This window comes from Natrix helvetica (assembly GCF_964273705.1).
Source record: "Natrix helvetica genome assembly, chromosome: 11".
NCBI classification, from domain to species: Eukaryota; Metazoa; Chordata; class Lepidosauria; order Squamata; family Natricidae; genus Natrix; species Natrix helvetica.
The window spans coordinates 9,952,607-9,966,365 of record NC_138562.1 but is presented as its reverse complement, the minus strand read 5'-3'; the positions used below and the strand labels follow the sequence as shown (position 1 = coordinate 9,966,365).

General features: G+C 40.7%; 1 protein-coding gene across 2 annotated transcripts in view; it reads left to right on the top strand.

Annotated features, from left to right (window-relative positions):
* BRWD3 (bromodomain and WD repeat domain containing 3) overlaps positions 1-13,759 on the top strand; it is a 68,586-nt gene that overhangs the window by 44,821 nt on the left and 10,006 nt on the right. The window contains exons 28-38 of one of the 2 annotated variants that reach the window (XM_081964071.1): positions 352-463; positions 1,462-1,523; positions 3,139-3,294; positions 3,917-4,037; positions 5,295-5,420; positions 5,710-5,791; positions 6,590-6,646; positions 7,142-7,282; positions 8,306-8,458; positions 11,463-11,635; positions 12,746-12,843. In XM_081964071.1, the coding sequence (XP_081820197.1) occupies positions 352-463; positions 1,462-1,523; positions 3,139-3,294; positions 3,917-4,037; positions 5,295-5,420; positions 5,710-5,791; positions 6,590-6,646; positions 7,142-7,282; positions 8,306-8,458; positions 11,463-11,635; positions 12,746-12,843 (1,281 nt within the window). Of the gene's footprint in view, positions 1-351; positions 464-1,461; positions 1,524-3,138; positions 3,295-3,916; positions 4,038-5,294; positions 5,421-5,709; positions 5,792-6,589; positions 6,647-7,141; positions 7,283-8,284; positions 8,459-11,462; positions 11,636-12,745; positions 12,844-13,759 lie in introns of both variants that reach the window. The other variant, XM_081964070.1, reaches the window with a different exon arrangement.

Here is a 13,759-nt window from a genome sequence, read left to right as displayed (position 1 = left end):
AAAGGAGTAGGATTGTAGAATGTATTGTTGACATTCTTTTATAGAAGCCAAGGTCATCTTTTGTCTCCGCACCTCGACACCTGACCGGAAGCAGAGGGGTGTAGATGCCAGCGTGGAAGAGGATGATTGGAACATGTGATGGATTTGGGGGTGTGGGGATAGATCATGTACTTTCAACTGGGTGGAATTCCAAGGAAAAAATCAGAGTTGGAATTCCATAGCCGTGCTAACTTGCCTGTTATGAATAAATGGGAACTTTAAGGAAGATTCTGCCTTGGACAATGATTTATTTCATACATGGTATTTAGAATGCTAACAATTACTTTGTTCTCTCTGCCTTTCTTATTGCAGGGGATAGATTCCGTAGCATAATTGATGATGCGTGGTGGTTTGGAACCGTAGAGAGTCAACAGCCATTCCAAGTGGAGTATCCAGACAGTTCCTTCCAGTGCTACAGTGTTCAGTAAGGACGAATCTTAAGTGTCGGAATTTTAGTGCAAAAAACCCCCAACAACCCAGAAATAACCAAGTTTTTGTACATAAATTAAGTGACCATGAGCGTTGATAACCTGCTGGTTTGAAAATATTTGTGTCCCGTTTCTTAGAATACAAGATTTCTGCTCAATTGCCATGAAAAGCTGATTTTTATGTTTCGTTTTAGTCTCTGCCACCCAGTGGAAAGTTGGAAATAAATTATGTACATTGGGTTATGACTTTATTGGCAGAATAGGCAAAATGGAAACAAATCTAATGGGATGGAGATAGGGAGGACAAACTGATAAAAATACATATACTGTATTTTTCAGAGTATGATGCGCCTTTTTCCCTCAAAAAAGAGGCTGAAAATCTGGGTGCGTCTTATACATTGAATACAGCATTTTTTGCCTCCTGAAACCCCACCCCTTCACCAAAGTGGCCGTGCATAGCTTTAGGAGGTGTTCAGAGAGCTCCTGGGGGCTGGGGAGGGCAGAAATTAGTGAAAAACGGACCGTTTTTTGCTCAATTTTGCCCCCCCGCCCAGCCCCTAGGAGCACTCTATAAGCCTCCTAAAGGCTATGCATGCACTTTTTTTGACAAAAAATGGGCCTGTTTTCATGAAAGCGGACCATTTTTTGCTCATTTTTGCCCCCCCCCCCCCAGGAGCACTCTACAAGCCTCCTATAGGCTATTCATGCCCTTTTTTGGGGGGGGAAAAACCAAGCCCGTTTCTGTGAAAAATGGGCCATTTTGGGAGGTTTGCAGAGTGCAAAAACTGTTTTTAAAAATTTGCCTCTTAAAAACCTTGGTGCATCTTATACTCTGGTGTGTCTTATACTTCGAAAAATACGGTATATATGTACCGGATCTCGCTAAGATTTGCAGAGCAAGAAAATTTCCCCAAAATCTCGCAGTGCATTTCTTAACTTGACTAAGCTATTTCTGAGATGTTTTATTGTTGTTGTTATTGTTGTTATTTTACAGCTGGGACAACAATGAAAGCGAAAATATGAGCCCCTGGGACATGGAACCAATTCCAGAAGGAAGTAAATAGCGCTTGTTTCCTATCTCCTTCCTTTTAATTTAATTAATTTCATTTCAAAGCCTTTATTGTCATTTTACATCATGTATACAACGAAATTGGTTTAGCCTCTACTGGTGCAGTCCATACAAGAATACAAGACAACGTGAATAATTTAAAGAATAGTCCTTACACAAGTAGTTAGGGGGGAAAAAAACCTAGTCATGTCTTTCCATTTGTACGTCAAATTCTGTGCAACATGTATATTACTCTGGTATATGATCTTATATCATGGTATATACATATTACACACTACACTGGCACAAATAGTCTCTTTGATACCCTGTTTCCCTGAAAATAAGACCTCCCCAGATAATAAGCCCAATCGAGCTTTTGAGTTCATGCGTTAAAATAAACCCTCTCCGAAAATATTGCAACACAGCAGCAGCCATGAGGTGACCACGCTCGCCACCTCCTGCACCTCAAAAATAATAAGACCTCCCTGAAAATAAGGCCAAGCGCTTATTTCGGGGAAACACGGTTGAGATTATTTTTTATAACAGCAAAATATTATGGCAGCTTTATTGATAAAATTGGACTCAGTTTTTCCAAACCTTTACTGTACATAAAAAAGAATTCAATTTTAATTGGACTGAAATGACTGCATTTCATTGACAAGTTTTAAGTAATACAGAAATAAGATACAAATTTAAATAACCATAATGTTTAACTTGACTGCATGGGCTACCTTCAGTTTACACCGGTTTCTTTTTTTAAAAGCAGCATAGTAAAATTAAAATCAAAGCCCTTTCAGACCTGCCAGAACAATTACACTAGAAGGTTATATTTGAAGAATACAGAAGAAAGTCAAAATATCAACTTTTTAATTGCATAACAGAGGACTTTCTTACAAAAAGAAAAAAGTAATGGGGTATTTTTCTTTGGGGAAGGAGGGCGGGAAGTTTGGATAAAGTATTTTGTCAGATGAGGACCGCACCACATAAGGTGGAGTCGGATGGCATGTAAATTTAAATTATTATGGTTGACTGTACAATCAGCCTGCATTTTGGCAGTTTTGTTTATCTATGGCAGGGGTGTCAAACTCAAGGCCCGTGGGCCACATCCAGCCCGCAGGGTGCTTAGATATGGCCCACAGGGCCGCCTTGGAAACAGCAATGAAGTGGACTCCCAAACCCTCTGCACAACCTGCTTTTGCGAAAAACGGGCCAGTTTCCCGCCTTCCACCCCCATGCATCGCATTTTTGTCCTCCCCAGTAGCACTTTGCAGGCCTCCCAAACTCTGCATGCTCTGTTTTTCACAAAAAACAGGGCTTGAAGAGAGTTTGGGAGGCCTGCAGAGTGCTCCTGGGGGCCGGGATGAGCAAAAACTTTATTTTTTAAATGTACCTCTTCAAAATCGTGGTGCGCCTTTTTCTCTGGTGCGTCTTATAAACCAAAAAAATACGGTAATTACAGCCATACCCAGATTTTGTTTCAGGATGCATTTCACAGAGATTGCCTTCAATGAAAGACGGATAGCGTTGCTTAGACACTTCATAACGATATATCATTACCGTGATGCAACAACTGGATGCATCCAAGTCACTCACTCTCCCTCCCCTTCCCCCTTCCCCCTGCAGCTGCTTATCCAGATGAGGTGGGGGCTGGAGTCCCCGTGACTAGCGAGGAATTGGCCTCTCTGCTATACAAGCCCCAGGAAGGAGAATGGGGCTCCCACTCCCGAGATGAAGAATGCGTGCGAGTTCTCCGAGGCATCGATCAGCTTCTTTCTCTAGGTAGGGCAACATTAACTCATATAAGGTCTGGATTTCTCCTATTTCTCCTCTGTTGGGGCTAGAATCTGCAGAATTGTTCATTCTTAATTGTTAAGCTATCCAGAGTCACTTTGGGAAATGAAATGGGTGGCATATAAATTTATAAATGAAGAGAAAGAAAGAAAGAAAGAAGAAAGAAAGAAAGAAAGAAAGAAAGAAAGAAAGAAAGAAAGAAAGAAAAAGAAAGAATGAGTGAAAGAAAGAATGAAAAGAAAGAGAAAGAAAGCAAATGATAGAAAGAGAATGAAAGAAAATGACACTATCAGTTGCAGTACATTAAAAAGGCATCCGTTACTCCTGTTTGTAATTCCTTGGAATAATCTTTCAAAACATAAAAAATGATGAACTTTCCAGGCCTCACTGAAGCATCATAACACGCACAGAAGAAATCTGATTCTTACTTGTCAACATTTAAATTAGGAGGCTCTCTTGGGGGCATCACCTGGTATTAGGGCTTTAGAGTAATATGAAGTCAAACGTCACATTTATTATCAGAGAGGTTTTTTCCCTTCAACACATAATGCTTCTACTATCTTTCTTAAAAGTTTTATTCAATTCACCTTTATGTTATTTTATTTTGCAGAGATTTCTAATCCCTTTGCAGTTCCAGTCGACCTTAGTGCCTATCCTTTGTATTGCACTGTTGTTGCTTATCCAAGTGACCTCACCACAATAAGGAGAAGACTTGAAAACAGATTTTACAGGTTGGACGAATAGTCGCTAATATATAAAAGAGTTTCTTATCGTTGTTTGGTTTCATGCTAAATTTCTTCTGCTACAACTTGTTCTAGTGATTTTTCTTTTTTTTTAAAAAAATAAGGGAACCATAGCTGTTCTGATTGGACTGACTAAATTTGCTAACAAACACAAAGGATATTTTTAATGTTTGATTTTTTAATTTAAATTTTTCAAATCTGGATTCAGGATGTGTGACCTTCAGTAGCTAGCACTAGCAATAGTACGTAGACTTAAATACCGCTTCATAGTGCTTGTACAGCTCTCTCTAAGCGGTTTACAGAGTCAGCCTATGGCCCCCAACAATCTGGGTCCTCATTTGACCCAGCTCAGAAGGATGGAAGGCTGAGCCAACCCTGAGCCGGTGGGGCTTGAACTGCCAAACTTCTGGCAGCCGGCAGTCAGCAGAAGTAGCCTGCAGTACTGCTCTCTAACCAATGCGCCACCACGGCTCATAAAGCTAGCTGTTTTCTGTATTTATAAATAGGCTTTGCAGCCCACCAAAGTTGATTTAAAAGAAAACTATTTTAATTAACTAACAACAGTGAGTTAATTACGTAACAACAATGAACCGAGGTGGCACTGCAGGCTACTTCAGTTGGCTGCTAGCTGCAGTTCAAATCTCCCCAGGGTCAAGGTTGACTCAGCCTCCCATCCTTCCGAGGTGGGTAAAATGAGGACCCAGATTGTTGGGGGGACAATAAGGCTGACTCTGTAAACCCCTTAGAGAGGGCTGGAAAAGCTGTGAGGGTTTGAGGCTGTAGCAATGGAGTCGGGTAGAGCATTCCAAGCATTGACCACTCTGTTGGTGAAGTCGTATTTTCTGCAGTCGAGTTTGGTTTACTTTGAGTTTGTATCGATTGTTTGCCCGTGTATTAATATGGTTGAAGCTAAAGAAATCGTTGACAGGCAAGACGTCATAGCAGACAATTTTGGGTACTATGCTTAAGATCGAACCACAGGCGGTGCAGTTCCAGACTGACTACATTCAGTGCTTTCTTGAAAGGAATGGTGCCCAGGGTTCTGTGTGATGGCATTTTGGGCCAGTATGCTTTCTTATCTCCATAACACATAGTTGTTTCGTTCTCATTAAAACTTTTTTTTTTAAAAAATGGAATTGCTCTTAAAAACACCTGATGAGAATCCATGCGCGGTATATCTTGTCCAACCCTTTTCCGTTGCCTAGATAATGCAAACAAGTGTCTTTGTCTTCTCTCCTTTTCCAGGAGAATATCGGCATTAATGTGGGAGGTACGATACATCGAACATAACGCAAGGACTTTCAATGAGCTCGAAAGCCCTATTGTCAAAGCAGCCAAAATCGTCACCGATGTTTTACTGCACTACATTGGGTGAGCAGTCAGTTCCCCTGTGGTGGAAGGAAATACGTTTCTGAAAACTTGGCCTGGATCAGATCTTTTCCTCCCCTTCTTTCATTATGTGTGCATGTCTCTTGATGGTTTTTTTTTTTTTTTTTAGCAAAAAAAAGGCACATGGGAAAATTTCCTCCTACGATAGAATCCCTACTAGGCGATCCACAAACATTTAATGGAATCTTTGCTGTAGGAGGAGGTTTTGTTTTGTTTTTGTTTTTTTAAATCTCTATTTCGTCCTCATGCCGACCCCCTTTTTACTCTGTAGGGATCAGAGTTGTACAGATATTCTGGAGATCTACAACAAAGTGAAAGCAGAAGACATGAGTAGCACAGAGGAAGAAGAACAGGTAAAAAGAAATGGGTCTTTCGGGGATTGGGGTTTGGACCGGAAGTGAATTTGGGGGGGAACCCAAAATTTAGGGTTCTAGGAAACTACTTCTGAAAAACCTGGCCAAGAAAACTGCAGAACTAGCTGCTCTTGTCTTACCCCTCAAAAAGCCCATGGGTGATTTGGGATCCCACCAAATATTAAGATCTTGCCCAAGGCCATAATTTTCACGTGTGCATGTAAGGTAAAGGCAAAGGTTCCCCTCGCACATATGTGCTAGTCGTTCCCGACTCTAGGGGGCGGTGCTCATCTCCGTTTCAAAGCCGAAGTGCCAGCGCTTTCCGAAGACGTTCTCTGTGGTCATGTGGCCGCCAAAGGTGCACGGAACGCTGTTACCTTCCCACCAAAGTTGGTCCCTATTTTTTCTACTTGCATTTTTTAATGTGCTTTTGAACTGCTAGGTTGGCAGAAGCTGGGACAGGAGTAACAGGAGCTCACTCCGTTAGGCAGTGCTAGGGATTCAAGCCACCGACCTTTCTGCTAGGTTGGCAGAAGCTGGGACAGGAGTAACAGGAGCTCACTCCGTTAGGCAGTGCTAGGGATTCAAGCCACCGACCTTTCTGCTAGGTTGGCAGAAGCTGGGACAGGAGTAACAGGAGCTCACTCCGTTAGGCAGTGCTAGGGATTCAAGCCACTGACCTTTCTGATTGACAAGCTCAGCGTCTTAGCCCCTGAGCCGCTGCGTCCCGGTTCTTGTATTTTGAATTAATTTATTTTAGATGTTCTCTCACATGTAGTAATCATGTTTTTGCTATAGGTGGCGGAAGCATCTCCTGATTCAGAGGGCCCAGGAACTTCCTCTGGAAAACGAGTAGTAAGTAACTGAGTTATCTTTGAAGCCTAGCTGTGCACTTATTTTCTCCAAAAAATACTTTGATTGATACGTGTGGCCACCCCATGCTCCTCGATTTCTCTTTGTGCGATATAATGCTTCTTAAGTTAGAAAACCAAGCTGCTTCTTCTTCCTTTAAAAAAAAAATCAGTTCTCATGAATATGAATTCTCTCATGAATTGTCAGGGTTCCAGGTAATAAATCCATGGCAAGCAATACTCCGAGGCAATTGAATTCCTCAAAGAATACTTTTATTGGAAATATCATATTGGCAGATATCTGGTGTAAACCGACTCTGAAAACTCCATTTAAAAGTTAGCTCTCTTATGGGCAATACTCTTTCTTTAAAGAAAAGAACTCATTTGTGCTACTGTGATTCTGGGTACCTGGTGCCTGTTAAATGAGATGAAAATAAACATTTTAGAGATTATTCCATTTACACGTTTTGCTTTTTTTTAAAAAAAAAAAAATCTTAAGGTCAAACGGCAAATGAAAAGGCAACCCTCTAAAGGATGTGTTGATTCCTGGAAAAACCACTGCAAGCAATTGTTAAGTCTGATCTATGAGCGGGAAGACTCTGAGCCATTCCGACAACCCGTTGATCTCTTTTCTTACCCTGTAAGTTTCGCTTTTTTTCCCCTGAAGTTTGGGAGGGCGGGTAAAACAACTGCCTGAGAAGGTGCAATTTTGTCTCTGAGGCTCTTTTCACCCAGAGTTCAGCCTTTCCAGCCACTAACACAGGGTGGGAAAAGCATCTGGCATATTTCTGGGCTCAAAGTACATTTTGGAGTAAGAATGTTCCATGAGACTTAGGGGAAGTAAGTTTTAATATCCTTCCTTTGACATCAGGGATGAAAAATGTGGGGCAGAGTCTCTCCTTAATCCAGGGGTGTCCAAACTTGGCAACTTTAAGACTTGTGGACTTCAACTCCCAGAATTCCCCAGCCAGCTGGCTGGGGAATTCTGGGAGTTGAAGTCCACAAGTCTTAAAGTTGCCAAGTTTGGACACCCCTGCCTTAGTCAGACCAGCTGAATAAATTGATTTTGGGCTAATAAGCATGTCCTTCAGATCGCTTTATTAGATTTTGAAGTTTTCACAGGTGTTTTGTTGGGCATTCTACTGGAAAAATATGATAAAAAGACTACAGTATATATCTGGTTTTACGTATATTAATTGCAGCTAGAATTGTATTTACACAACAATGGAAAAATGATGAAATACCGTCAGATGAGAGCGTAATTAAGAAAATATTGGAATGCGCAGAAATGGACAAATTATTAAGGATAAAGAAGAAACTGAATATTTCTTGACGTGGGATGTATTTTACCAATGGTTAGACAATGAGAAACAGAAGTTAGGAAGAAGGAAATATAAAAAGGAGGAAATGTTAATATGGAGAGAATTTGGTGATGAAGATGTTATGTACTCTTGTAATTGTATTGATATACATTTATATTACTAATATTATTATGATCAATATAATAACAAATATGGATTTTCCTTGTCTAAAACCCAGATCTCACACTGTTCGGTGGAAAGTAATGTAAATAAAATAAATAAAACATAAAAAAAAAATCATGTTCTTCAGATCGCTTTGTTAGACTTTGAAGTTTTCACAGGTGCCCAAACATTCTTCCCAGGATTATCGCGATATCGTGGACACCCCCATGGACTTCAGCACTGTGAAAGAAACTTTGGAAGCGGGCAATTATATGAACCCTCTCGAGTTCTACAAAGATGTCCGCTTGATATTCTACAACTCCAAAGCATACACTCCAAATAAGAAATCAAGGGTAAGATGTGAAAATGTAACCGATACCTTGTCAGGGTTGCAAGTAGCACCCCCAACAAAAGAAGACTCCGAGACTTGAGTTTCCTCAAAGTTCCACTTGATAGATAGATAGATGATGATAGATAGATAGATAGATAGATAGATAGATAGATAGATAGATGATAGGTAGATAGATAGATGATAGATAGATAGATAGATAGATAGATAGATAGATAGATAGATAGATAGATAGATAGATGATAGATAGATAGATAGATGATAGATAGATGATAGATAGATAGATAGATAGATAGATAGATAGATGGATGGATGGATGGATGGATGGATGGATGGATGGATGGATGATAGATAGATGATGATAGATAGATAGATAGATAGATAGATAGATAGATAGATAGATGATAGATGATAGATAGATAGATAGATGATAGATAGATAGATGATAGATAGATAGATGATAGATAGATAGATGATAGATAGATAGATAGATAGATAGATAGATAGATGATAGATAGATGATAGATAGATAGATAGATAGATAGATAGATAGATGATAGATAGATAGATAGATAGATGATAGATAGATAGATAGATAGATAGATAGATAGATGATAGATAGATGATAGATAGATAGATAGATAGATAGATAGATAGATAGATAGATAGATAGATGATAGGGAGGGAGGGAGGGTGTATATATCTCCCATACTCCATATAATCCCCCCTCCCATTTTCCCAGAGCATTAAATGTGGCAGGCCTGACACTGACATCATCTGAGGGTTATTAAGGAAGGCGGGGGCTGCTTTCCAAGAGCATGTGTCTCCATTTCTCTCCAGGGAAATGTAATATATGCCTTTTCAATATTTCTCACAATATTTCATTCTTCTAGGACCGGGGTGGGTGCTAACGTTCTACAATTCAATAGCTTGAGTAGCGACAGAGTAGTCAGAAGGTTGAATGCTTGGATGACCTTTCATTATATTCTCCTATTTATTTATTATCTGGGTGTCAGGGTTCCAAGTAACGCCCCCAACGAAAGACGATCTCAAAGCGTGAGTTTCCTCAAAGTTCCATTTTATTAGAGGGGTGGGAAAATCCAAATCTGAAAGTTTCCAGCTTTTCCCCACCCAAAGGAAAGTTCAAGTCCCTGCCCAGCACTCACATGTCCAATCAGGCCCCGTCCCAACTGGAGATGCCTCCCAGTCACACCACTCCAGGTGCAGGGCAAGACGTCCTTGACTCTCCGAGAAAAGAATGTTATTTTGACTATATATCTCCCATATCATCCTACCTCTCCCATTTCCCCATAAGCAGAAAAATGTGGCAGGCCTGAAGGCCCAATGCAAAAGACGGCTTCCAGGCCTGTCACAGCTATTCTAATTATCTCTTGCCTAAGATGCACATGAAAAAAACCCACCCCACCCCTGCAGATTTTAAATACCATAGTGTCATGTGTTTCAAGGTGCTGATTATCATCTTCAAAGCGCTCCACGGCACAGGACCGAGTTACTTGCGGGATCGTATCCTGCCCCATACATCCCTTCGGCCGATCCGCTCACACAGAGAGGGACTCCTCCGGGTGCCGTCCACTAGGCTGTGCCAGCGGGCGACGCCCAGGGGAAGGGCCTTCTCTGTGATGGGCCCGACCCTCTGGAATGACCTTCCCCCTGATATTAGAACAACCACGGACCTCCGCTCCTTCCGCAAGAAGCTCAAAACCCACCTGTTTAATCTAGCCGGCCTGGCCTAATTCCAGCTCTCCCACCTCAGTCTGTATTTTTAAATTTTACGGGTTGGTCTTAAAGCTAAGTTTTTAATTTTATAAATTTGTACAGGGGTTTAAAGTTTAATCCGGTTTTAATTATATTTATTGTTACCTAAATAAATAAATAAAATAAATAAATAAATAAAATTCAGAGCTTACCTGAAAACAGTTGCTGGTTTCCTTCATTCCAGGTAGAGCTTTTTTTTTTTTAATCAATTCTCTTAATTGTGTTCTTTACATCATCACCTTTAGCTTCTGGTAGGGAAGCCCTGTTGGCAAAGACACGTTTGCCAATAATTATTATACAATAGCAATAGCACTTTGATTTAGGTACAGCTTATGACCAGTTATAACATCTCAAAATCAGGTGATTGTGATTTCCAACCTCCCCTTTCTGACAAAATGAAGATGAACAACCACGATAAAATTAAGCCTTAGTAAGGCCACACCTAGAGTACGGCATCCAGTTTTGGTCACCACGCTATAAAAAAGACGTTGAGACTCTAGAAAAAGTGCAGAGAAGAGCAACCAGGATGATTAGGGGACTGGAGGCTAAAACACATGATGAACGGTTACAGGAACTGGGCATGGCTAGTCTAGTGAAGAAAAGGACCAGGGAAGACATGATAGCAATGTTCCAATATTTGAGGGGCTGCCAGAGAGGAGGGGCTCGAGCTATTCTCCAAAGCACCTCAGATTCAACTTAGAAATGAGAGATTTTCTAACAGAACAATCAACCCATGGAACAGAAGTTGCCTTCAGAAGTTGTGGGAGCTTCACTTTCAAGAAGAGGCTGGACTGCCATCTGTCAGAAATGGTGTAGGGTCTCCTGCTTTTTTTTTGGGGGGGGGGGTTGGACTAGATGACCTGCAAGGCCCCCTCCAACTCTGTTAATCTGTTAGTTTGCTTTACAATAGAAATCTTGGTCCTATTCGGCGTTACAAGACGAGGATTACCTGTAATAAGTCTGAAAAAAGGCATTGTCAATATCAGGCATTCTAGCTAAAATAGTATAGTCTTTGTTGTCATTGTACAAAATAAATACAATGAAATTGGTTTAAAAAAAGATTCCTTTTTTGTTTGGTTGCATATTATTAAAATTTTTCATCCTACTGAAAACACCTTGAGGAATTAGCTTCTCCTGGAACATGAGTAACAAGCAAGCAATATAAGGTTGGCAAACTTTCTGGTCCACATCACTCTTTAATGCAAATCTTCCTTCTTTCCTTCCTTCCATAGATCTATAGCATGACACTCCGACTCTCTGCCTTATTCGAAAACCACATCAAAACCATCATTTCCGAGTACAAGTCAGCTGTGCAGTGTCAGAAGAGACGACGGCCGCGACTACGGTACCGAAAACGGCTCAGAAGCAGCAGCAGCGGTTCTTCTTCTAGTAGCAGAGCGCCAAGGTAAGGAAGATGGGTTTGTTGCAGGTGAAATAGTGCTTATGTTATTACTCTCCTTCTCATCTTCTCTACTAACCTTTCTTATGGGTATCATGATGATGATGATGATGATTACTCTGTTGTTTTGCATGTATACTGAGGTCTTCAGCACCAGAGACACATTTTTTGTGTCTCTAATCACACTTGACCAAATAAAGTGTTCTGTTCTATTTTGTTCTTTTCTATTCTGGCCTAGCCTAGCCTACTCTATTATTCATGTTATGTTATGTTATGTTCTACTCTACTCTACTCTATCCTACCCTACCCTATTATTATTGTTCCTACTCTACTCTACTCTTCTTATTCCTGTTCTGTTCTGTTCTACTCTACTCTACTTTTCCTATCCTATCCTATCCCCCTTATTCCTGCTCTGCTCTGCTCTTTTTATTCCTGTTCTGTTCTACTCTACTCTACTCTACTCTACTCTACTCTACTCTTCTTTTCTTATCTTATCCTATCCTATCCTTCTTATTCCTACTCTACTCTTCTTATTCCTGTTCTGCTCTACTCTACTCTACTCTACTCTACTCTACTCTACTCTACTTTTCCTACTCTGCTCTGCTCTGCTCTTCTTATTCCTGTTCTGTTCTACTCTACTCTACTCTATTTTTCTTATCTTATCCTATCCTACCCTTCTTCTATTATCCTACCCTATCCTATCCTTCTTATTCCTACTCTGCTCTTCTTATTCCTGTTCTGTTCTACTCTACTCTTCTTATCTTATTCTATCCTTCTTCTATTCTATTCAGTGTCCTCCTCCTTTCTTAATTGTGGCCATCAATCCACTGTACTGCTCACTCTGTAGCCCTTTGCACCCACAAGGAAATCAATGGGAAGATTTTAGAAGGGAAAGGAGAAAGCAGTTTTTAAAGACCCTGCAATGCATCATGCAACGAAAGATCTAGCAGAGAATAAGATCTGTAGATCAGATTTACGCCAGACTTTGTAAGGTGGAAAAAGGAAAAAAAGGGCCAGAACAGTGTCTTAACTGGGGACAAAAAAACTCTGTAGAAAGCTCTCTATAATTAACCAGGTTTCTGTGTTCAATTTGTTTTCCTTCTTCCATGCCTTTAGCCCAAAAGGAAAACAAAAACAACTGAAGATGCAGCCTAAAACAAACTTGAATACCTCACTGCCTTTAACTAGGACTAACTCTTCAGTTTCATCTCATGGTAAGTAGGATTAGTTGGTTCATATATTCAATCAATCAATCAATTTGTACAGTCCACCCATCTTTGGCAAGGGACTCTGGAGGGCAGAGAACCTTAATGAATTAAAAAACATGTTTCAAGTGGCTTGTGCCATAAACTTTTACTCCAGCAAGCGTGATTCAGTTCAGGTCAGAAAAAAAAAGATTCGGGTTAATGTCAGGGTTCCAAGTAACGCCCCCAACGAAAGAAGAAGCTGGGACAAGTCACGGGAGCTCACGGGAGTTCTTGAGTTTCCTCAAAGTTCCGTTTTATTAGAGATGTCACATTGGCACATCTGGGAAAACCCGAATCTGAAAGTGTCTAGGTTTTCCCCACCCAAAGGAAAGGCCAAGTCCCTGCCCAGCACCCACTTGTCCATCACAAGGTCCAATCAGGCTCCGTCCCAACTGGAGATGCCTCCCAGTCACACCACTCCAGGTGCAGGGCAAGATGTCCTTGACTCTCTGAGAAAAGAATGTTATTTAGACTATATATCTCCCATATGCCATATCATCCCCTCTCCCACTTTTCCACAGCATTGAATGAATCTGAAGGCCCAATGTAAAACATGGCTTCCAGGCCTGACGTAAATAACATCTTATTTTCAAGGATGCTCTGTGTTACTCTAATAACTGATATTTGGAGAGTTATATATATATATGTATTTGTGTTACAACCCCTGGTATGCCCAGGTTCAAATCCCAGTAAGGGTATGGCTAGCTGATGAGAGCTAATATATATATATATATACCTAAACTCAGCAAAATTCACAAATCGTAAAACTGATTATAAAAATGACACACCCAACATGTACTTACATTACTGAGGGGAGACAATGCAACCTTTTGATAATGACCAGGGATGTTTTAAGGGCCGTGAAACTCTCATTCTGTGGCCA